General features: G+C 48.1%; 8 protein-coding genes across 8 annotated transcripts; 3 read left to right on the top strand and 5 right to left on the bottom strand.

Moving 5' to 3' along the window:
* Positions 1-511: 511 nt before the first annotated feature.
* Positions 512-1,507, top strand: GLAREA_05159 (PR-1-like protein; the record flags this gene model as incomplete). The annotated part of the gene is made up of 2 exons (XM_008078448.1): positions 512-1,065; positions 1,117-1,507. 2 exons carry the CDS (start codon positions 512-514, stop codon positions 1,505-1,507), a joined length of 945 nt encoding a protein of 314 aa, XP_008076639.1.
* Positions 1,508-3,113: 1,606 nt separating this feature from the next.
* GLAREA_05158 (TPR-like protein) lies at positions 3,114-5,714 on the bottom strand (the record flags this gene model as incomplete). Its single annotated transcript, XM_008078447.1, has 5 exons — positions 3,114-3,194; positions 3,249-3,524; positions 3,570-5,095; positions 5,144-5,317; positions 5,381-5,714. 5 exons carry the CDS (start codon positions 5,712-5,714, stop codon positions 3,114-3,116), a joined length of 2,391 nt encoding a protein of 796 aa, XP_008076638.1.
* A 1,272-nt stretch (positions 5,715-6,986) lies between these two features.
* Positions 6,987-8,336, bottom strand: GLAREA_05157 (uncharacterized protein; the record flags this gene model as incomplete). The annotated part of the gene is made up of 1 exon (XM_008078446.1): positions 6,987-8,336. The coding sequence occupies one exon, from the start codon at positions 8,334-8,336 to the stop codon at positions 6,987-6,989; it is 1,350 nt and encodes a 449-aa protein (XP_008076637.1).
* Positions 8,337-10,758: 2,422 nt separating this feature from the next.
* On the bottom strand, positions 10,759-12,126 carry GLAREA_05156 (Protein kinase-like (PK-like); the record flags this gene model as incomplete). The annotated part of the gene is made up of 1 exon (XM_008078445.1): positions 10,759-12,126. The coding sequence occupies one exon, from the start codon at positions 12,124-12,126 to the stop codon at positions 10,759-10,761; it is 1,368 nt and encodes a 455-aa protein (XP_008076636.1).
* A 220-nt stretch (positions 12,127-12,346) lies between these two features.
* On the bottom strand, positions 12,347-12,790 carry GLAREA_05155 (uncharacterized protein; the record flags this gene model as incomplete). The annotated part of the gene is made up of 2 exons (XM_008078444.1): positions 12,347-12,606; positions 12,655-12,790. The coding sequence occupies 2 exons, from the start codon at positions 12,788-12,790 to the stop codon at positions 12,347-12,349; spliced, it is 396 nt and encodes a 131-aa protein (XP_008076635.1).
* Positions 12,791-13,776: 986 nt separating this feature from the next.
* GLAREA_05154 (uncharacterized protein) lies at positions 13,777-15,360 on the top strand (the record flags this gene model as incomplete). The annotated part of the gene is made up of 1 exon (XM_008078443.1): positions 13,777-15,360. One exon carries the CDS (start codon positions 13,777-13,779, stop codon positions 15,358-15,360), a length of 1,584 nt encoding a protein of 527 aa, XP_008076634.1.
* A 926-nt stretch (positions 15,361-16,286) lies between these two features.
* GLAREA_05153 (uncharacterized protein) lies at positions 16,287-18,867 on the bottom strand (the record flags this gene model as incomplete). The annotated part of the gene is made up of 3 exons (XM_008078442.1): positions 16,287-17,602; positions 17,656-18,693; positions 18,801-18,867. 3 exons carry the CDS (start codon positions 18,865-18,867, stop codon positions 16,287-16,289), a joined length of 2,421 nt encoding a protein of 806 aa, XP_008076633.1.
* A 2,344-nt stretch (positions 18,868-21,211) lies between these two features.
* GLAREA_05152 (Acid protease) lies at positions 21,212-23,544 on the top strand (the record flags this gene model as incomplete). Its single annotated transcript, XM_008078441.1, has 3 exons — positions 21,212-21,353; positions 21,404-21,919; positions 21,968-23,544. 3 exons carry the CDS (start codon positions 21,212-21,214, stop codon positions 23,542-23,544), a joined length of 2,235 nt encoding a protein of 744 aa, XP_008076632.1.
* Between the last annotated feature and the right edge of the window lie 134 nt (positions 23,545-23,678).

The following is a 23,678-nucleotide window of genomic DNA, read 5'->3' as shown; positions in this document are numbered from 1 at the left end:
CGACCCGCCAAGCGACCCACCAGAATCTCGGTCGACGCGCTAGGCCCAAACAAGCCCCTTCTCCATTCACATCCACGCAGCGCTCTCCGCACTACAAAGTCGAAACATCCCTCGTTCAACCGCTTCTTCTGACCTTCTCTCTCCACCGTTCTTTCAGTCTCTTCCCAGATCCCACATTCCCTTTCCAGTCGTTCGCGGCAATTACACTCCTTGAAGAGTTCAGAAACACACGTCGCTTTGATAGCTAGAGCAAAGTCGAGCAGAAGTCTCCCACCCGAAAAACCGCCCTCCCCAGATTATCTTGTCTCTCCCCGTCGTCACCATTTGGATATCCGTCGTCACACCCGCAACCCACGACATTCCAGCCGACTCAGCTCACATTCTTCGAGAGAATAACGATCATAAGTACAGCTGTGCTGCCAATACGTTCACGACCCCCGATCTTTGATTTTAGGTCGCTTCCGCACACGATATTTATCGACCGAAGAAAGTTTTGAAAACAAACGTAAACATGCATTCTTCAATCATCATCACCTCACTTTGTGCTGCTTTGGCCGTAGCCAAGCCACTCCAACATATGGGAAAGCATATCAAGAAGGACTATGTTACCGATTTGGATATTGTCATCGAGACGGTTTTTGTAACTGTCACTGCCGGATCTCCACCAGCAGTTGAGACTCCCCAGGCCGAGGCCACCACTGTTGTTGTTATGAACACCGTCTACGCCCAAGCTGAGACCCCAGTTGCTACATCTTCTCCAAAGGCTGCTGCCGTCTTTGCTGCGGTATCCCCAGTCGAGGCTGCTGAGCCAGCACCGACTACGACTATCGCTCCAGTTGTCGTCCCTACCACCGCCGCTCCTGTTGTTGTCAGCACTCCTGAGCCAGTTGTCGCTCCAGTTCCAGTTACCAGTGCTGCCCCGGCTGCTTCAGGTTATGAGGGAACTATTCTCGAGCGTCACAATGCTCACCGCGCCAACCACTCCGCAAACGCGCTTGTTTACAACGCTACTCTTGCTGGGTATGCTAAGAACACCGCTCAAAAGTGTGTCTTTGCCCATGACATGTAAGTGGATAATCCCCTTGCACATTGAATCTTTAATTAATCGTCTTCTAGGACCCAAGGTGGTGGTGGTTACGGACAAAACATTGTTGAAAACGGCCGTCTTCCATGGACTGGTGTCAACATTGCTTCCGCTGCTGCCTTCGGTATCACTGAGCAATGGTACAACGGAGAGGAGCCTCTCTACGCCAGCAGCTACACTAAAGACAACCCAGCCACCAGCGCTGATGTTCTTCACTTCACTCAAGTCGTCTGGAAGGCTACCACTGACGTTGGCTGCTACACTGCCCAATGTGCACAAGGAACTGTTGATGCTGGCGCCCCAACCGCTTTCACTGTTTGCAACTACTGGCCACAAGGTAACTTTGGAGGTCAATACGGCAACAACGTCGCTCAAGGAAGTGGAGCCGCAACTCAACACGCCACCATCGAATGGAGCGCTTAAACGATCCTCACGTCTTTGAATATCCACGAGGTCCCATCGGCTCTGGCAGCACCCCTTCTTACACTTCATGTATAGAAACATTTTTCTTGGCAGATACTTTGCCATGTCGCGCCGGTCCACGCATGGCGAATCATCTTCAACCTCCTTTATCTCACGCTTAAAAGCAATATCGAAGAAATGATCTCAAAACATCACACCCTCGTTCTTGATTATTCATCGAATCTGGCTATCGCACTGTCTTATTGAGGATGTTTATCACGTGGATAGGAAAGCATCAATCCTGTTCTATTTCTAGTTCTTTGTACATATCTTAACGAAGCTATGAGTTTCCCAAAAAAAAAAAATGTGTCTGCGCGCGCTTGATCTTGAAATTGGTTGGTAAGAGAGGTGTTTTGGTGAGTGATTTTGGTGTATGAGGTATGGCGCTGATTTGGAGTACCATGACGTGACGGTTTGGTGTTGATGGAGGAAAGGAAGGTTTAGCCGGTTAACAGGTAGGTAGATTAGATAGATAAGATGAAAATTCTTTATCTGTTTATCGGTTTGTCTATCTACTTATTTGAGGTCTTGATAAGTGAATAGGTAGTGAATGATCCTCGACCGTCTACATGTCTTGTTAAAGTAACCATGTCGTCTCACCATTTAAAACATTACCTAGCTATCTCGCACCCCTTTTGGTAAACCATGCATAGATATTTGCCCACGAGCTTTCTTTTATCCCCTCAATTCATTCGCGATTGCAATCTCTAGTACTACTTTGTTAATTTGTTTAAGAAGGCTACTCTTTGTTTGAGAAGGCTGCTTACCCTGCTTTCTCTCTTGTGGATATATGGCCTTACTTTCTCTTCTGGATATGTGGTTGGGATGAAGTGACGTCGTTAAATAGACTCGAAGGTTGAGGTTTTTCTACCGCGGTGGTTTGAGAGGAGGTGGCGGGTTGGATGGGTTGGGTGAGTGGATGAGTGGGCGGGGTTCTGACGTGGGATGGTCGTGAAAATGGTAGTTATTAATAGTATACCAAAACCATCAAAATCATCTCTACATCCCGATCCCATTCATCGCTCAATAGTCTTTCGGTATTGACTCACTTAATCAAATTCTTATATAAGGTGATTTCCTGTAATGCGTGATTGTGTTGAGCTGGTGTTTTGGGATGGGATGATATTTGTTTTGGAGGTTGCTGGGAGAGGGGAGAGAGGGGAGGGGAGAGAGAGGGGGGAAGGTGAGGAGGGTGTGAGGGGAGAGTGTGGTATGGTGTTTAGGTTTGATGGAGGGAGAGAGAGGAAATGGGGTTCGTGATTGGAAGTTGGTGGTGATCGATAGATGTACGGGTTTTGATGTTCGCCAGGAATTTTGCGTTACTAGTGTAGTTAGGAGTTACCCGAGATGCTGAAGAGTGAGTTGAGTATAAGGTGGGTTTAGACGAAAATGGTTTGTACTTGAATTTAACGAGTGTTAATGAGCTTACTTGTATAAGATAGCTTGAGATGAGATACACTAGATATTACAGAAGTGTGATAGGGTTATTTATCAGGTATCAATTCCGAGTTTGTTAACTGTTTTACCCCACTGCTTTGCCAGAAAGCCATCTGGGTATTGTTTATTACTACAGCATCTCCACATCACTATCCTCATCCTCAATTCCCTCAATTAATGCGGCCATCTCCTCCGTAATCGCCTTACCCCGCTACAATATTGTCAGCACCACCCAAAACACCGGGGAAAAAAAAGGATCACATACCTCAGGACACAACCCCATCGCCCTCCCAAAACTCCTAACCGCCATCTCCTTGTCCCCATCCAAAGCATACATCCTTCCCAGCAGCACATACACAAACCCCCTTTGCGGCGCCAACCCCCTTAAGACCTCTAATTCCGACGCTGCTGCTTTGATATCGTTCATCTGGAGAAGAAGACGGACTTTGCGTTCCCGAGGCGCGATAGATTTTGGCGCGAGGTTCGCGGCGGCGGTATAGTGATTTAGAGCAGCGGGGAAGTTACGTTGAGCTTCGAGTGCCTACAACGCATTAGTATAATACCAGCGTGAGGAGAGACGACATACCATTCCAACACCACCCACCAGCACCTCACACCGCGGTTTAATCCTCGCCGCCCTCCTAAAATACGCTTCAGCGCAGGCGAATTTTCCGAGTCTCAAAAACGCGATCCCCAGTCCATACCACGCATTATAATGTCTCTTCCTAACCACCACCGCCTTGCGGAACGCCTGAATCGCCAACTCAAACTCCTCGTGCGCGATGTACTCGTGACCTTCAAGCGTGTATCCGTAAGCGAATTTTGGGTTCAGCTGCGTGGCGCGCTTGAAGCATTTCCCGGCGTTGCTGTGGTCGCGGTCTAGGGAGAAGGAGTTGCCGATTGCGCACCAGGTTTCGGGGGTGTGGCGGGAGAGTTCGGAGAGCTCGTAGGAGAGGAGGGTGAGGTCGATGGGGCGGCGAAGGTGCCAGAGACACGTGGAGTAGATGTCCATATGTTGGGTTTGGTGGGGGGAGTGTTTGCGGAGGGTGGAGAAGGTGAGGGCTGCGGTGGTGTAGTCTGCGAGTTCGAAGTGCGCGAGGGCGGTGTGGGAGAGGACGTAGGGTGTTTGTTGGTGGGTGATGGGGAGGGAGGTGAGGATATGGAGGGCGAGAGGGGTTTGGTGGTGCGTTGATAGGTAGTAGCTTTCTCCTAGCTGTTTGAAGAGACTTAGGAGGGACTCGAGAGCTTGTCGACGTTCTAGTGTTAGAGAGAATGTGTTGTTAGTTTGTGAACTCTGGAACTCGGGACTAAAAGCTTTATGGTCCGTACTTCTATCTCCCAATAATGTCGTAGTCGGCGCCTTGTTCGTGGCAGGATTCTTCACTTTAGAATTCGTTGGTACCCCGCGTTCACGTTCAGTCCTACCAGTTTTCGGATCCGGCGTTCGTACAGCATAAGTTCGATTCATTTGACGGACACTCTTCCTTGCTCCTACCTGATCCCTGACGAATTCTTGAGTTTGGTTTTGAATCAGTCGTCCTGACGGTGTCCTTTTATGACCAGCTACTATGGTTGGGTATTGATGCTCGTCAGGGATCGAGACTGAAGACTCGGCTTTTGTTGTATACTGAGCATCCCCTCCTTGAACAAACGTTCGTCTTTCGCTACGTATGCTGGATGGCTCTGTCCTGGAGGCTCGGCTCCTTGTGGCAAGTGAAGCGACACTTGGAAGAGTATATTCTGGAGTTTGGGTTCCGCTGCCCCTCAATATCTGCGTTTCGACCTCAGAAGACACTTCGGGAGCGCGTATTCTCTTTGCAACAGTAGCTATACGCTTCTTGCCTTTGCTTTTCGAAGTTGTATCACGAGCGATCTGGGCGGGTCGTAAAACACGTCTCGATGGCTGACTGACCTGAAGATTATGTCGAGTAGATGTACCAAATGGATCGGCATTTGGCAGTCCCACAAATCGAGTTTGACTAGGTCTATTCTCTGCTTGCAAGGGGTATCCTGAATTTTCCGAGTCGTACGATCTTGAACAAAATGGCTCTGAAGTTGGAACCAGTAAGTTTGGAGATACTTTGAATATATTCGATGTGTTGATCGCGACACCTGTGTGTGTTAGCCAGATGAAAAGCTTATGCCAGTAGGTCAAACAACCTATGTCGCAGAGACGTGTAAATGCATCCCACATAAATGCATTCAGCTTAAGGCCATTACTGTAACATTCCACTGCCGATTTGACATCATCGCAGCCTTCAAACAACTTTCCTAGCAGGCAGTATATAGAGGCAGCATTCGGGAGGATTTGCCGATTGCTTTCCGAGTGTTTTCCTGCAACGATATTTAGATTAGGACCGATCTTGAAATAGGAACCCTGGATCTGATAATACTCACCCCAACTATTTACCTCAACCCACGAAGATCTACACTGCTCAAGCGCCTGTATCCCATCCCTACACTGACCAAGACCCAAACAACACTGCGCGAACACATACGCACACCCAAGATGTTGTCCACTCTTCCCATACCTCTCACTCTGATCAGCCGCCTCACTCAATCTCCCCAATCTCAGCAAACAGAGAGAAGACAGATGGGCGGAGTCAGCGGAGGGCTCATAGACAGTCAGTCGCTCAGCAATAAAGAGGGCATTGGCGACGAGCTCGTTATCCAAGAAATAGAATATAAGACGTCGAAGATCGTCGGCGATGAGGTGGTCGAGCCCCGCCATGCCGGAGAGATGAGAGGTGAATAGGAGGGATGAGTGTGGTGGGCACCATTTGAAGGTGATATGTTGGTGGTGAAAGTGCGGCACGTGTTGCCATTTTCTTTTGGATCTGGGTGAGAATTAGGACTCGCTTCGCCCTAGGTCGATTATATCTCTGGAGTTCATTCACTACTTGTCTTTCACTTCTCCAGTAATTTCTTTCCTCGGTCTTGAGATAGAGCACTTCATTGATGAACCATTTTAGAACATGATTCGATCAACCTTGTAGTCAAATGTGCAAGATTGTTCACTGTATGATCAATCCAAAGATCTCAAACTTACCGCCTGCTGTTTGGCGGTTTGCTAGAATTATCCAAGACGAGTTTGACACATACTGATAAAAACTTGATAAGTTATGGATCTTGAAAATATTGCTTGCCATCATCGTGAGCCACAATCTAAGTACGTCCATCACCCAAATCATTGGAAAGGGTTCTTTCGGTCGCGGTAGGGCCCAAATGTGAGGCGTGGAAGCAACAACGCCCAAATTCGCCCTCGATGCTAACACTCGAGAATAAGATCGGTCTCTCATGATTTCTGGCATTTCTCAATTAGCCAAACTATGTATAAACACCACCCGACAAACGACTCCTTTCATCATCTGAGTTCGCCTGTTATAGCTTCCACTCCCATCATTCCCAAACTGCACAGCAGCCCAAGATATCAAATCTTTCCTTCCATAACTCCACCCGCAAAGTTACTGTTACAAGATATTATGTCCTCCACGAAACCACCTCGAAACACAGGAAGAATCACAAACACAGGAAGAATCAGAAACACCATGTCGCCAGAAATGGGGTTTAAATCAGTTAAAGCTGATGGGAGATTGTTAGTAAATAGCGGATTAATGGATTTGGTGCAGATAGGCGTCAACGGGGGTTTTGTTTGAGGGCGGAGGACTTACTATATACAAGGATGCCTGTTAAGGACAGGAGAGTCCAGGCAAGGCGTTTTCGTAACGAATAAACAAGAATCGAATGCGACGGAAGAGTGTCGACCGAGGATTTGAATGTCGAAGCAAGGTAGACGTAGTATTATCTCCACTGCCGACGTTGCATCAATGATTCGCTAGCAAAATGAGGACGTAGTAGAGAAGCCAAAATATCATCAAGGAACCGGTCTTGGTGTTTTTGCGTATGGCCCGGACCTCAAAGACAAAACAGGAAAATCTCAGTATAATATTCTTATATATGCGCTCCCAAGAAAAGAGGTGAAGATTCTGGTGGTGGTGAAAGCTCACAGGTAATCTCGCTCAAACTCGGCATCTAGATGTACCGGTACCCTTTCCTCCTCCACATTTCTATCTCGATCCTTATTCGCGCTCTGATTTTGGACTAGCTGATGGAGAAGTTTGTTATTCTGTTGAAGTAATAATTCGATGCGGTCCACTTTGGTTTCGAGCGTTCGTAGTCGCGCATCGTTGCCCATGACTTCCCTCCAATCCTCTTTTGTCATTGCGCCTTCAACCACGACTCTGCGTGGAGGTTCTGGCGGGTTTGCTAACGCGTACTGCTGTGCTTGCCACTGTTCCTGGTGGATCTGTGACTGTAATTCTTGCGCCGTGCCTCGTTCATTAATCCGTCTTCTCTTCTGCGGCCTGTACCCATTCATATCTGGCTGTCCATTTTGCTGTAGAGGATGGGGCGTCACCTCACCACTATGTGATGGTGGACCTTGCTGTTGCGATGGTGGAATATGTGGTTGTATATGCTGTGGTTGTTGCTGATGTAGCGGTTGAATCTCTTGAGGAGGTGCTGGTCCAGTAACGATTCTCACTCCTGTGTTGTTCTGGGCATGTGCGAGAGTTTCTGCGGCGATTGCTTGCCTTCGTGCCTCCTTTCTTTGCTCCTCGATCTTTCTTCTTGCATCTACTTGTCTCATCCTCTCGGCCTCTGCGTCAGAATCCTCTATTTTCAAAAATTCCATCCACGCGTCGAGCTTCTCATTCAGTTCTCCAGCCGGCTTGTTCGGTATTATTCCACTTTCCCAATCAGATATTTGCCGCCTCCTAACCTCGACCAATCTTCCAACAGTGGCACTCATCTGAGCGAGCACCTTACCCGTGTCATTCTGAAAGGCTTGGTTGACACCAGTCCAGAACTGAGCTTTGGTACCCTCCTTAAAGTTGTGTTTTTGGTCCAAGCAAGCCTTCAACATTGCAATATGATCGCGCTCATCGAGATTCTGTCGCGGTTTGCGCGCACTGCCGCCAGACGTCGAGATCTGCGATCCCTCGCGCATCTCACGTACCGGCGTCACCAGCGATCGAGGGAGGGGAGGAGGATTCATTCGCGACTCGGTCGTCGGTGTTGAGTTTTGATTCTCATGATTCTGGGGTTGATTATTCATGGCTGGTTGTGATTGGGGACGCGATACTGGCGTTACAGGTGCAGGGGGAAGAATCGGAGCAGATGGGCGCGCGTTCGTTGTCGGGGCCATTGGGACAAGCTTAAAGGTGTGAAAGGCAGAGGCTGTTGGCATTCGATCGTGGGTCGGCGTGTTGCCACGACTATCCTCTTCGTCGCGGTTATGAGACTTAGAATCTACAGCCGTCGTCGAGTCTGAATCTGGAGATGATCCTGGCATATCGTGACCGATGCGCTAGTACGCGTTTGGTAATGCAAGAAGATCGTGACCGAACTTGTATCAGAGCTACTCAACATGAAGGTCGTGAAGGAGTAGAACCAAAATATCCCAGATCAAGATGTTCCGGATCAAATTGAATACAAGGTGTCTTGGGACGAATGTGCCATACGGCAGTAGGCAATATTAGCGCAATAAAAGTGCCTTTAGCATATTTACAAATGCTCCTCGTTTGAAGCAACTGCCACCTTCGCTAGCCTAAGCCTTAGTGGTGATTCTCATCGCGGAAGAACAATTTGAAAGATTATTGAGATGCCTCTTATTATTTCTAGGTATTATTATGAGTGAGTAGTTTCCTACAGCGAGGTGGATTATCGTTTCATGCAAGGGACAAGAAGTTTGAGACCTTTATCCGACCACGGTTCCAAAGCGCGCTGCATGGATTATGACTCGCCATATCATCGGAAGGATGACACTTGTGAAGTTGTTGACAACCTAATCGAATTAAAATCATGTTTTTGACTACCAATCGTTACTTCGAAGTAAGTGTAGAAATTAATATATAGCAAAAATTTGTGGCGAATAAAGACAAACAAAATCGAATTGTTGCAACACAAACGTCGTAATACTTCGGGCCAGTTAGGCACGCAATGGAGTGATAGTTAGGAATAGCTATATCCTAGGCAGGACTATTCCCACGATACGGTCAGGCCAGTATGTGCTGTTTGGGAGAAACAGAGGTAAAGGGTGATAGGTATAATTAAATAACTTGTGGTTAAAGAGCTGTGCTTCAGTCGGAAAATGCCAGATCCTGCTGATAGAGCCCTATGCCCTTGTCGAATGTTGTGTCCTCTTGTCCATCAAATGCCACCACCGAATCCCATTGGTGTTGTACCGACTACGTTATTCTCCTCTCATTTGGCTTCGGCTTCGTTCGTACATCACCATTCCATATCACCACTCCATACAAAGTACAGCACCGCCTGGAACAGTCGATGCGAGACTTGACAGTTAGTTCGAAATGGTTCAGAGGTTTTCGGTTCCTCATAACGACCGACCATTGTAGCCGTCCTGTTTCGAGCGGGCCATGTTGGACTTCGACCCGAGCTATAAATTTTCTTTGTGAGTATGCATCTTCAGCGCCTGACCGGTTCACATTCCCCCAAGGGTTGCACGAGCGAGCGCCGTCCAGTTTCAACATCGTGGAGTATAGGAATAAATATAGCACCTTCAGTTGTTCGAACACACTCCTTCCCGATATCACACACGCAGTTATAACAATCATTTTCCGGTTCTCATCCTTTTACTGCTGCTCTTTGACGAACCGAGTGAGCTGATCGGCCGACCAATCTCATCAGCACCAAGCATGATCTCAACGAGACGATGGATGTACCATAAAGGCTTGCAAACGAAGAATATCCCCATATCATCAATGAGGTTTAGCATGTTGGAATGAAAAAGGCCGTGCATTGGTCGGAGTAAGAGATATATTCCGATGTCGTCGACGAGGTTGACAAGGTGCATTGACAGAGTTGACAAACAGTTGACGTGAAGTGAGGTTGATTTAAGGTTGTTTGTGAGGAGGATGATATGCTTAAAACGACGTAGGAAGTCAATGGTCCCTTTATCAAATCTCTGCCACTACCTTCCACTTCATCATTCTTCAATCCCATGATCGTGAGGCTGCCAAAGCGAGTGATGAAGAGGTTGTGACTCCTTTCAAGCGCATCATCTTTGTTGGACACGATGCTGCGTTGATGTTGCCCAACATCGGAGAATCCACAATGCTTAACCTACCTCGACACACTCCCACGTCTCGTTCTTGTCATCGTGTATTTCGAAGTGGATCACGAGGTAGAGTCTCGATACTACTGTACTGAATGACAAGTATTCATCTGCTCCAAACTAGTGAAAAACGTGTGTGTGTTCGATTGACTTCTTCCCCAGAAGTCAAGGTCGCAGTGCGTGGAGCAGGGGTGCGATCGACCACGTCAGTCTCCTCGGTTCGACTCAGGGGAACGAAGCGGACCTCCCAGCAGGTACGAAAACCGACCATTCGTTCGGTAACTGTGCAATAAGATCTTCTTAGCGGAGGTGGACTTATGAGAACAGACGGTGAGAGAACTGTTCAAAACCAGACGTCTCAAAGTTCTCGCCTTGAGAGGTTGAGGAGAATAGCCACGAATTCCTTGTGGCAAGGGTCCAGATCCATAGATGGAGTGAGTAGCACGTTTACTAGATCTATGAGCTCGCTTGTTAAAATCGTTCCAACGCTATCACAACTTCACATTTTTTCCGTACCTTCTTTTTCAGTTCTTTTGTTTTTCAATTTCGTATATTATATCATTGCGATATTTTGGGGTGGTTAATGCTACCCAGTCAAAGAGTGATCTCAATGATCATTGGCATAGGTCCCCTCGTCCAATCAAGCCGAAGCAAAGAGAATCTCCAAGTCAACTCGATAGTCGTCGTCTTGCCATCCTAGGAGCGCTTTAAGTTTCTCGTTCAGCAAGTCTTCGATTTTCCCGTCCAACTCATCTTTTTCGATACTAAACAAGATGTCCCAGGCGTTCATATCCTCAGGCATATCATCCCCTAAAGCCTCCGTGATGACCTTCGACAAGATTAAAAATCTAGAGATGTCGCCTCCGACAGCAGATGCAATTGATGTGAAGATATGAGATCTCAACAGGTACTCCAAACAATGGTCACCCTTAAGAAGATCTCTCAGCTTATCTGAGTAGTGGTTTCGATACTGTGCAAGTTGCTCAGGCGAGCCCTCCTTGGGAATGTCTAACGGACCGGCTTCCTCTACTCCATACATCAATGGGTCCCAATCCCGCCAAATCCAACTAGGGAGTCGAGCATAACCTAAGAATTCCGGAACTGTGTGGACATTATCCCAGTCAATCATTCCAGTAAGGTTTCCCTCCTCATCGACCAGAATGTTCTCTAAGTCGAGACAAGGGTGGGTAAGCACGAAGGTTTCGTCCAAGGTATCTTGAGGCAAGTATGAAATGAGCTGCTTGAGGGTTTTCTCATAGTTAAACGAACCCGACATGAAATCCGTCTCAGAAGCACCGTACGATGCCCACATATAATCCCGTGAGGATTTGAATGGTCCGGTCTCGCGACGTTGAGGTGATGAATTGGGCTGGCTAGACTCATCGGAAGCCTCAAAAAAACCACAAGGGCCAATTTCAAAGCTTTCCGGATCATGGACATGCTTTGGTAGCAGAATTCCAATCTTGTCGAACTTCAAGCTTGCCAGTTGAGACATCGCCTCTGCGACTGTATCCAATGATCTCAGTCGTCGCGTTTCCAAGTATGTAGGCCCAGATGCATCCGTCCACATGTGTCCAAGACTTTGTCCAGGGAGGAAACTCATTACCATGTAAGGAGCCCCAATGATATTGGAGCTTTCAGTGCTGAAATCTAATATTTCAGGTACGGGAATGCTGGTTTTACTTCTGATCAGCTGTAATGTGAATACTTGAGATCTCAAAGAGTCTTTATGCCTCTGATCAAACTTGTTGCCCCATCCGTGTGCTGGTACACGAACTATAGACTTCTTACCGCAATCGAACTCGATAATATGGACTATATTGGAGTAACCAAGATGTCTATTTACTACTTGTCCTCCTGGTAAACTTTGCGAGTTCGGAAAATTCGCCTTTGCTGCCAGACTGACAATAGAGGCAAAACTGATATCCAAAGTGGGCCCAAAGCATTTCTTGTAATCTTCGTCGTATTCTATTTCAAGACCATAGCCACAGTCCACAGATGAAGCCATGTTCAAAGAGATTATGTGTGAATATGGTTATAGAGATGTGAGAGATGTGACTTGAGAGTCAAGATGAGATACACGGTTTGAATTTCGGAATGCGGTCAACAAGTGACGTATTTAAGCACTTGGCAGTTGACTGTTTTTGTCTATAGACGCTGAACATGATACTTAAGACAACAATAAATCCAGCGTATCTCCAGACACTCAACAAAGCCAAGCAAATAGTTTAAAGCCTAGCGACGCATCTTTTGGTTGCTGTTCCCATTGCCTTTGTTCTTCTTCTTGTCTTTCTCCTCACGCTCCCTCCTCTTCTTGTCTTCCTCTTCTTGCTCTTTCTTCTTCCTTGCTGCTTCTTGCAATTTCGCTTGATGACAATAGGGACAGGAGTTGTTGGACCTTTTTTGCCAGCATCGCTTGCAACTCCTACAGCGGATAATGTGACCGAGCTGGAAGCAACGATGATTTTCTCTTGGCCCACCAGCAAAACTGCTATGCTATTAGAATCGAAGTTATACTCTCTGTGGAAATACATACCACTTGTGACTGGTGTTATTTGTTCCGCCAGCCATTTCTCAGGAGTATGGTATGATGATGCAGGTAATTGGGATGGAATGGGTTCAAGATAGAGCGAATGCAACTGAATATTATTTGAAGGTCTGATATCGACCATGAGAGCTACTGGCTATTATAACATAACATTGCTTTGGCATTTCCAGCCTTTCTAATAAAACATAGAACCTTTTGTTATAGTAAAGGGAACGGAAGATTGCAGCTTGTAAGTCTCATTTTCTTTTACGTAGCAGCTGTAGACAATGAATTTCCTAGACCATCTTACTTATCAAGACGTTCGAAACTATGTCCATTGATCGAAATTCTCCAAAGCGCTGTTTCAAAGGGAGCAGCATTACTGCGAATTTGGTGAAGAAGTTTTGACGAGAGATGTTTCCATGTCGGGAGTGGTGGTGATGTGAGAATGTAGACAAGGCGGATCGTCGCACCTTATAAACTGAACAAAGAACAATCTTTCATATAGTAGCTTGGTAAACATAGAGTCTGACAACTGGAATCTCTGAAAGGCATCTTTGAGAGTAAGCTGAAACTAATAAGTTCCCCTAGTGGTCGGTGAGTGCGTGTTCTGTTTCTACTAAACGCACGTTCTGTTTGACTAAAGGGAGTGAAAAGTCCCCTATTCGGCTGGCGGGCCTTCCCGCCAGCAAAACCATGCAGATGTCTGGGTGCCTGACAGGCTGAGACCCAATTGGGAAACCGGCTTACAGCTATTCCCCCTTCAGCCTGCACTCTGGAATTCTTTCCATTGGAAGTGATACATACTTGACAACACATCCAACCTTATTTCCTGTCAACTATCTTCACTCAGTTTTCATCTGTGGATATTGTACACTTCACCACCGTCTCAACTACTGCAATAGAAGAAGACAAGAACCACTTTAAATCCGTCAGTTGCCGGGCCGTCTCGAATTATTTCTGCCAGAGCAACACCACGCACGCATGCACTCACTGGCATCCACCAGCGTCATCCACACATCCCGCTAGCCAAACAATATCCTCTTCCTCGACGGCTCTCCGTTCCCTTTCCAGTACAATACATCCATTACACCTTTCAAATACAACTGATGGTTCTCCCACTTCGTTACCATGACGCAAAACAACAAACAGCCAATCGATAGTTTCTTGCCTTCCGGCGCCATTGAACCTCATCCGCGCACGTTCAACATTCACGACTCGGGCGTCTCTCCTCTGAGTGGTGTGCCACGCAGCCTTCCAGAAGCCGTCTACCATCCTGGATCACATTCTAGCACCCATTCATCTTCCTCTCCTCACACCATGATGCAATCACGATCACCCTCACAGCACCCAAACGGGCCTCCTATCTCGCCGCCAAAGACCAGAAGTGCAAGTGCGGAAGACACAACAGCAGCTTTAATGGAGGACTGGAGAGCGTATGCGCAGAAGCTCCGGACCCAATTCGAAGGCGAGAAGGCACACATGCTGGCGGATAGGACGCGGATGGACGAGTTGATGGCGGAGGAGCGAGACGTTTGGGACCGAGAGCGGAAATATCTATTTTCGAGGATCAACGAGTTGGAAATTCAATTGGAAAGCGCCAAAGCAACACAGGAAACCAGCTCTCCGCAAGCATTATTTAGTTCCAGAGTACCAGGCTCGAGAGCTCATAATGCAAGTCTCACCAGTGAGGGAAGGTCGGCGACCGGAAGTACGGACAGCAATGCGAGGTCTATTCCACAAGAGTCGGGACGAAATGCAGATGGAACGCCTTTCTATGCGCCTGCTCCCCGAAATCCTAGTCGTACTTTCAGTTCATCATCTGAGAATGCTGAGCTCAGAGTCGACGATATTTCTGCTCCCAGGGAGACTCCAATTTGCGTCACAAGCAAAGTCCTAAAGCCTGTAGACTTTCTTCAATCTCCGCCAGGTACCACAGAATTAAGCTCTATACCGGAAACACCGGTCGACACCATAGATATTTCACAAATACAACCCAACCTTGAAGGCATCCACATCAAGGCATCTGCGGTCAACCCCTCATTTGTTGCTCAAGTTATCAGTCCAGGATACACTCCCTCAACGCTATCGCCTTCGGTAAAAGCTCCAAGCAGAATTCCGGCACAGGTTGATGGCATCACTAGTCCACCAAGTAGAAAGAGTGCTAGCCCAGAGGAGAAGGCTGCTGACAAAGTGAGGAAAACCTTGCAAGTTGCTGCTGTACCAGAGCCCGCTAGATTGACAATCCATGCTGGACATACACCAAGCCATTCAATAACCAAGCTCAATGAATATTTTGGAACTGTGGACGGCACGATCGCCGAGCTCGACGAAGATACCACGCCGAGACAAAATCCAGTCGACCATTCTCATCGTCCTTCAACCCGTCCAGTCATTTTACTTGGTGGCGACGATGTTGGGGACAATAACGACGACGAAGAACATGATAAACCCCTCACCGGTCCGCTGAGCCTGACGAACGATGCAGCAGCCGACGACTCGTTCCTCCAACAACTCCAAGCAAAACTCGAAGAAGCAAAACGCAGTGAAGGCAACAGCCCCGTCAGCGAATCCGGTAGTAGCATCACTAGCGCAAGTAGATCTAGCAGACCTAGCAGATCGATGCGTAGCGACCCGGATGATAAGAGTGATGATGGACCAGTCCTGAGATTAAAACCTAGTCTCAATTTCGGACGACCGATGGGGAGGATTTAGCCATCTTGTCTTCCCCGCTGGGGTTTCTATCGAAATTGGATTCTGTAGCGGTTTGTTGGCTGTTGTATTTTTGCGTGCATACCGGGAGTAAACAAATCTCAAAAAGAATGGGAATGAATTATTTGGGAGTTTGGGGAAATGGATCGGATCGGATGGGATTGGCGGATACCCTTCTTATCACTTACTTTGGCGGCATATCATTGTTTTCGCCCCTTCACATTTGCTGTGGTTTTCTTTGACTGTTTACATACACTCATTTCTCCCCATGAATGGGGATTTTGACTCTTTCTTTTGTTGTGGAAGTTGAAGGGCGGGAGCAGCGGTCTATATATATATTGAGGACTAGATGGTGGAATAGCGGTTTCTAGTGAGCGGGCGACCAGTACCGAGAGGGGTACGACGAGCGTAGTTTAAATATAGGATTGGAGAGTTTTATATTTTATACTTTGTGTTGATTTGTCGGGTTTTGTGATATGTTGTGATTTGTAGACGGGAAGAGTGAGGGTGTGTGTTGAGGGGGTGAGACAGGGGGGGTAGATAGATAGAGGGGAATGGTAGAAACTTTAGAGTCCTACAACTCCCACTATTGGGAGGTAATCGAGTATTAGAGCGTTTCATAAGGTTTTGGATACTGGAGCTGGAGGAGTCGGTGACTCAGGTGGTATTGTAATCTTCCTCATGTGCACGAGATGAATCCTGCATTCTGATCTGCAGAATCCATAACTCCTCCCAATCTGACATGCTCTTCACAGATACCCTCCCACCTCTCCATACCACCAAGAAAGCGCACACACCCAGCTAAACACCGCACAAACAGACAAACATCATGTACAAAAATTTCTTCATTATTTCCCTATTCTATAAACACCCATTTTCATACAAAATCCCCCTTTTTCCTATCTTTTTTCTATCTCATTTCATTACCATTACATTAAAACCCCCACCACAACACCCATCACGCCCATCAACCACGATCCTCGCACCGCGGACCCGCCGTTCGTAAGCAACGGCGTGCTCGTAGCACTCCCAGTTCCGTTCCCTACAACCGTAGGAGCAACAACCACAATCGGCGTACTAGCACTCGCAGTCGTAACAACAGCGACAGTCGTCACGCCCGTCAGCACAACAAACGTACTCGTCCCCCTTACAGTCGTGAGACCCGTCACCGCTGCTCCTCCCGCACTGTTCACTGCGATCTCGGTCGTTCCGCCGGCGCTGCCTAATACCAACGACGTCGTCACCGTCGATGGTGATGGCGCGGGAACAGCGACGAAAGAGGGGATTATAGTGGTGCTGGGCGCGGCGACGGTGGTCGTGTAGGAGACTAGCACGGCGGTGGTGCCTGCGAGGACGGTTGTGAGACCTGCGGGCGCGGAGACGCCTGGCAGGATGGGGATGGTGGCGATCCCGGAGATGGTGACGGGAGATGGGGTTGCTTGGATGGGGAGGGGGGAGAGTCCGAGTTGAGAGGCTATTGCTGAGGCTATTGGGTTTGCGGTGGTGGCTGCTGAGGGGGGGTTTGCGGGGGGTGCGCCGATGAGGGTTGAGGCTGGGGGTGCTGCTGAGCCTGGTGGGTTGTTGGCTGGTGGGTTGGTCGCGGGAGTGTTCGCTGGGGGGTTTTGGACGGCAGTGTTGGCAGGAGCGTTGTTCGCTGGTGTGTTGACTGGCGTGTTGGCCGGTGGGTTATTAGCTGGAGTATTGGCAGGCGGGTTGTTCGCAGGAGTATTAGCAGGTGGGTTGTTGGCCGGAGTATTAGCAGGAGGATTATTAGCTGGCGTATTTGCCGGAGGGTTGTTGGCCGGAGTGTTGGCTGGTGGTGTGTTTGCCGGAGGTGGAATTACTGTTGTAGGTGTATTCGCTGGAGGAGCCACTTCCGTGGGCGTATTAGCGGGAGGTGCTACAACGATAGGTGTATTTGCAGGAGGCTGTTGAGTGGTTGGGGTATCAGCTGGAGGAGGTACTACGATCGTAGGAGTATTGGCAGGTGGTGGCGGGGCTTGTGTTGTAGGCGTGGTTGGAGGAGGCACAACTACGGTAGGCGTGTTCACAGGAGGAGGCGGTTGAGTTGTTGGAGTATTAACTGGAGGAGCTGGCGGTGGTGCTGTAGGCGTGACAGCTGGAGGTGTAGTAGTTGGGGTTGGAGCCGGTGGAAGAGGTTCAGGTGTTGTCGTAGGTGTTGTCACTGGCAAAGCAGTTGGAGTGACGGTGATGACAGTTGAAGATGTGAGATCACCTCCGGCCTCTGTATATAGCATTAGCACTGGAATATTCATTGAAGGACTTTTACAAACGTACCTTGAGTAATAGGAGCAACTTGACTACATGCTGTATTAGAGACAACTTCAGGTCCTGCAGGCAAACAACCAGCGAGCTCAGGGAATTGAGACTGCGCAAAATCAAGCGCGGATTGCACAGGATAACCATAATTCTCAGGCCCAGCACCTTGCGTACAACCGTCATAGCCTAGACCAGTTGTGCCCGTGGCTCCTCTGGGTGGGAAATAGATGAATGGTGTTGCAAGAGACAAAACGGTTCCAGTAGGCTTAAAGGTAGCATCTTTATCGAAATATGCTTCGGCGCTGGGATTGACCGTAAAGACAGGCAAGTTGGTATACGTTGATGTGAACTGGCCACCAGTAGACACGACACCCGAGCTGAGGGTTAGACGTGTGGTGATTGTATTTGTCGCAACACCAATTGATGATATTAAAGTAGGCCCTGTGGTTGTGTACAGTGTTTCGGTTTCAGTTCTGACGATGGTCTCCGTTGTGTATGGAACCAACGTTGTTGATCGACTGAAATCCACGAGGGTGGTAGGGAAAGTAGAACGAGTTGCACATGCTTTGTTTCCGTTCGAGTCCGTAATGGCTGGGACACGAATAACCTTCAAGGTGGGGTATACGTTAAAGGCTGCTGGAGAATTGACAGTCACGCCAGCAGTAACGATTTGGGTCGCATTAAGAATAACCGATGCATTTTGCTGGATCTTTCCACCATCGAAATTTCCGTATAAGTAGATTGGATTGGTTCCAGCTTCTCTGGTAAATGTGAAGGAAGCATTTGTCGTGTATACATTTGTGGTACTCGCAGAAAGAGTCGTCGTTGGATATGGAGTTACATATGTGGTGATAGATGTGAGGTTGACGATATAGTAATTGGTATATGCTGTGTATATCTCCCACCACACTTGACTGACAGTATCTTGAACAACGAAGCAGCAGTCGCCAGTTACGGATGGTGGCGCCGTTATGGTTGGATTTGGATTTGGAACTGTTCTAGTACTTGTAATCTGCTTTGTACTTGTGATTGTAGTATCCGTATCATTGGAGAATTCTGAAGGATTGATTAGTCAAAGATCATGGTGAGAATTTCTCAGGCAGATTCAGGATTTGAATCAGTAACACTGAGGTCTCTTGTGACTTTTGAACGTAGTAACTTACGTTGAGCTCCGACCACACTTGAAAGAATGACAAGGCCAAGGCCCAAAGCACTTTTAAAGGTCTGCATCTTGACGTTTACGCAAAAGACACAACAAACACAAAGTTCAACAAAACGAAGGTGGGTAAAGAGTCAACTAGAGATGCGCAAGCAGAGAAGGTAAATATGCTCGCGAGCACATGGCATGAACGGCAACGGGTAATGCCAGGTACGGAATCCATCTGCGGGCAACGGAACCCAAATTAGGCTTCTGGCTGTGTAGTCAGAAATTTAGCAAGCTAATAGCGTATGGGTCTAGTGTAAGCCTGGCAAAGAGAGGAGACTCAGCAAATCATGGCTGCAGAACTCGTCGTACATGTGACAAGCCTGGAAAAGCCCAGGTTTCTCCACTAATGCAACCTTGAGGCGTGGAATCATGGTAGAAGGTCCGGCGGCGCCATTCAGTCCACAGAATCGTGTGCTTCGTGTGCGAACAGCACAAGTGTTGTGAGTTCTGTGCCTTCTGAGTGCTCACTTCGCTACATTGCTATGATGTTGTCGTAGTAAGAGAGAGAGTTAATTGGAAGAGGCTAATGCTAAGTATCTCCGAGGTAACTCATGCCTATTCTCAAAGTTTGAGTCTGCTCTACTTCCACTGCATCTACTGTATTCCTGACTTGAGGCGCAGTTTCCTGGAAATGCAGTGAGTGTATGGCATCCCGGGACGATTGAGGCTCCCCAAGACTCGACATGAAAAGGCCGCCGATGCCGTTTTCTGGTCTTCTGCGAACTGGAACTGGGGTCTCTCGATAATCCGTAGGGCCCCCAGGGGGGCAGCCCGTGGCCGTGGCTTGAGATTAACCTGTGCGTCCAAGATCTCACTGGCCACACTGGCCGTCGAGTGGTCCTCGACTTGTCCGGCAAAAAGTCCTTGCGAAGAAATCATCCAGGGGCGGACTTGTACGTCAACCGCCACACACAGTGCGACAGTTGCGACTTCACCCCGCTATAGTGCCCAAGAGGGGAATTTCCAGAGCCCAAGTCGCTGTAAGTTACCCTTTATGGACAAGATGGTGTGCTTCGTAGCTATTGACCACTCTTCTTCTCGACGGGATGGATGCTGCGGTATGACTGGCCCCGGAGACGCGAGAATAACAATCTTTGTCATGGTGTAGCGCGCATCATCAGCCTTGATGTACCGCTGCCGCGTAACTCGCACGGTTGAGGTTGAAGTTGGGGTTGAAGAAGTTGGAACCGTGAAGACATTGTCGTTACGACCGCTTACGGGGCCAAACAGGAGCAATCAAAGGCCAACTTCATCCCCACTTTGCGGGAAAACAAACCAACAATTTAAGGTTAAGCGCCCGTCCTCCCGGAGCTAAAGCTAAGATTTTCTTTCAACTTCATCGTCCGTGGGCTCTGACTCTCCGAGCTTTTGCCATCAACGCAACGTCTCGGCATTACTTTGTCAAATCTTCTTATACGCAGAGAGAACTCTCAGTGGTTGAGATAATATTGGTCATAGGAATTGGAATTCGATCAGCAAGCTAGGTTTCATGAGATTGAATTATGCTGACGGGATCGTCGCTCTCTCGCCAGACGCCCAATCAACCTGCGCCTACCAGCTCATGAAATTGTACAAATACATGCAGCCCACCCATACTAGCACGTCAGACTAGAGCTCTTTCAGGGCTATTTTCGTCGCTCCAGCCTCCTGGCTGAAAGGTCTGGAAGCCCTGTAGGCGGAGTTCACCATGCTGCAAGCCTAGAACGCCATGCTCACAGTGTTCGCAATCATCATTTTCGCTCTTGGTTTTGTGGTATTTTGGGATTCGGGAACGTTTCTGCTATTTCCTTGCTTTCTCTCGATGTTGTTGAACGTTCCTCCAAAGTGTATACTCGCAAGTCGCAAGTCTTCATCAGCGGTGTAAGGTTTCGCCAAGGTTCATGGGACTATCAAATACGCTGTGGATTTGGGACATTAAACCACTAACGCTTAGGGGTTTAAACCTTCATTTCATGGGCTGATGTGAGCTTTAAGCCATTTCCACTCTGCTTATCTCCTCTGAGTTCTCGCTCACATGGTTCCCAGTTTTTCTCCGTCTTTGTCTTCTCTCAAAATTTCCCCCACCCAACTGGTTGGAGCCTATTTACCTTGCTCTTTTCGATTCGCGCACTCCCGACTCCTCCGTGTTGCTGTGCCACACGCCTAGAAACATCCTAAAGGGCAACGCCTAGGTGTCCTGTCGCGCTTAGAGCAAAGTGTACATCACTCTGTGTAGATCTGACTTTTACTCCTCCTTTGGGCTTTTGCAAGTTTTGCGTTGAGTAATTCTTCACCAAGCACCTGTCGAGCGAAGAAAATGCCATTGTCACCTAAGGTTTGAACCAGTACTTGAATATAAGCGATGTGTTTTGCGACAGTCTCCCCACCATGAGGCCACCCCAAAGTTTCGCGGCGCTGCTGTTGATTGCGCGATTTGCCGCCTTGGTTGATTGTCGAAACCCGTGGGAGAATGCGTTTGAACGAAGAGTTACAATTCCAGCACCAGTTTCTGTCGCAGCAGCCCAGAATTGTATGTTCAGTTCGCTTAATTCAAAGATGGTTGATATTGACTGGTTTTAGGGGATGGCAACGACGGTACATGGTCTTCTTTTGCTTTTCAAGTTGGTACGCCGGCTCAAATCGTGAGGCTCCTCATTTCTACCGCGCTTCACCAAACCGCTGTAGTGGTGCCTGAAGGATGTGTATCGACGGACCCCTCGGATTGCGCAAACCTGCGCGGTGGTCTCTTCCTCAGGAATGATTCATCGACATTCGAAAAGAATCTCGCGAATCTATCCACCACCATTTATCCACTGACCTTGGGTGATAACACTGAATTGGGATACACCGGAAAGGCGACACTTGGTTTCGATGATATTACACTCGGATGGCAAGGTGCTGGTGGACCAACTTTGAAAAACCAGACCGTAGCAGGTATCGCAGCGAAGGACTCATATCTTGGACTTTTCGGTTTAACTCCAAGAGCCAGTAATTTCACGAGCTTCAACGACCCGATACCGAGTTTTCTTCAAAATATGCGAAATCAATCTCTAATACCAAGTCTGGCTTGGGCTTACACTGCCGGAAATCAATATCGTAGGTATCACTAAAGGATTGTGCAATGGAACCAGCTAATTGTTCTAGGTCTCAACCAGGTTCTTGGCAGTCTGACCTTAGGTGGTTATGATGCGTCGAGATTCGTTGCTAACGGTATGACTTGGTCTTTTAATTCGCAGGATGTACGCGACCTTACAGTCCAGATAACTGCAATCACGACGAGTAATTCAAGCGGCGAGATTTCACTTTTATCCAAAGCCACACCAGCGTTTTTAGACTCGGGACTTCCATATATTTGGCTCCCTGAAGAGTCTTGTATATTATTCGAGAACGCATTCAACTTGACATATAACGAAACCACCAATCTCTATCCAGTCACCGATGCTCAACATAAAGCGCTCGTCGCCCAAAACCCAAGCATCACATTTACACTTGGAAATTTGACGGCCGGCTTTTCAACAAATATCTCCTTACCTTACGCAGCTTTCGATCTTATTGGATCGTATCCAATTTTTCCTGTCAAAACTAAATATTTTCCGTTAAGAAGAGCAGCGAATGCTACACAGGTTACGCTTGGACGAACCTTTTTCCAAGAGGCCTATGTCATTGCGGATTACGATCGTGGGAACTTTTCGGTCTCACAGTGTAAGTGGGAAGCAAATTCTCAACAAGCAATTGTTCCTATTCTAGCACCAGCACTTCTCGCTGAAGTTTCTTCGAATCCGAGTGCAGGATCAGGTACCGCAGCGAACGGTACAACTACAAATGAAGAATCAAAGCCTACATCTGCGCCTATTGGCGCAATAGTCGGGGGCGTAATAGGCGGTATCGTCGCCTTAGCAGTAGGGGTATACCTCCTATACCATTTCTGCATCAAACCACGCAGACACGCTGCTGAAGCCGAAACCGCTGCAACGGCTGCAGCTGTCGCTGCCAACGCCACGAAGAAGGAATCTCCTGCCACCCCAGCAGTCGAAGCCAACTCTGAATTTTTCAAGCCCGAACTCGCGGGTGAAGTCCCAGAGCGAAACGAAGTCGATGGAGGGAAGAACCAATGGCATCAGGAAGTCGACGGCGGAAAGAATACATGGCATTCCGAAGTTGACGGTGGAAAGAACCAGTGGCACGCTGAAGTCGATGGTGGAAAGAACCAGTGGCATGTCGAAGCTGATGGACGACCAGTCGAGATTTACGAGATGCCAGCAGAGGAAGTAGCATCAGAATTACGAGGCGAAGGCGGCGTACCGGAGGTTATGGGGAGCACAACACATCCTCGGAGACAATTCTCATACATGCAGACACCGATTCACATGTCACGAAATCCGAACGCAAGGTGGAGCTGGATCACCAGTCCTGGCGGCGAAACGCTACGAGACAGCGAGATTGGCAGTCCCAGCACGACAGTTGGCGGAACAATGAGTTCACAAGATATGAGTCCACAGTCCCAAGCCGCGACGTTGAGTTCGCAGGGCCCGAGTCCGCAATCTCAGAACGCAACGCTGAGTTCACATAACATGAGTCCCGAGAGTCAGAATGCTGCGCTAAGTCCGCAGAGTACGGGTACGATTAGTCCGCAGAGTGCGAGAACCCCAAATCGGGATCTTAGAGATGCGATTGTTAGTCCTCAGAGCGAGACTACGCCGTTTATGAGTGGCAGGTTTTAGGGATAGTAGATAGCATGGCATTTGTATTTATGTAGGTATGGGATTGGCTTGGGGCGCTGTGTATTAGGGGTTTTTTGTATGTTGGATTGGGAATTTATATAAGTTTAATTTTGTATATAAATTCAAAACGTCAT

Source organism: Glarea lozoyensis (assembly GCF_000409485.1).
Source record: "Glarea lozoyensis ATCC 20868 chromosome Unknown GLAREA10, whole genome shotgun sequence".
Lineage (NCBI taxonomy): Eukaryota > Fungi > Ascomycota > Leotiomycetes > Helotiales > Helotiaceae > Glarea > Glarea lozoyensis.
This window is presented reverse-complemented; position numbering and strand designations above follow the sequence as displayed.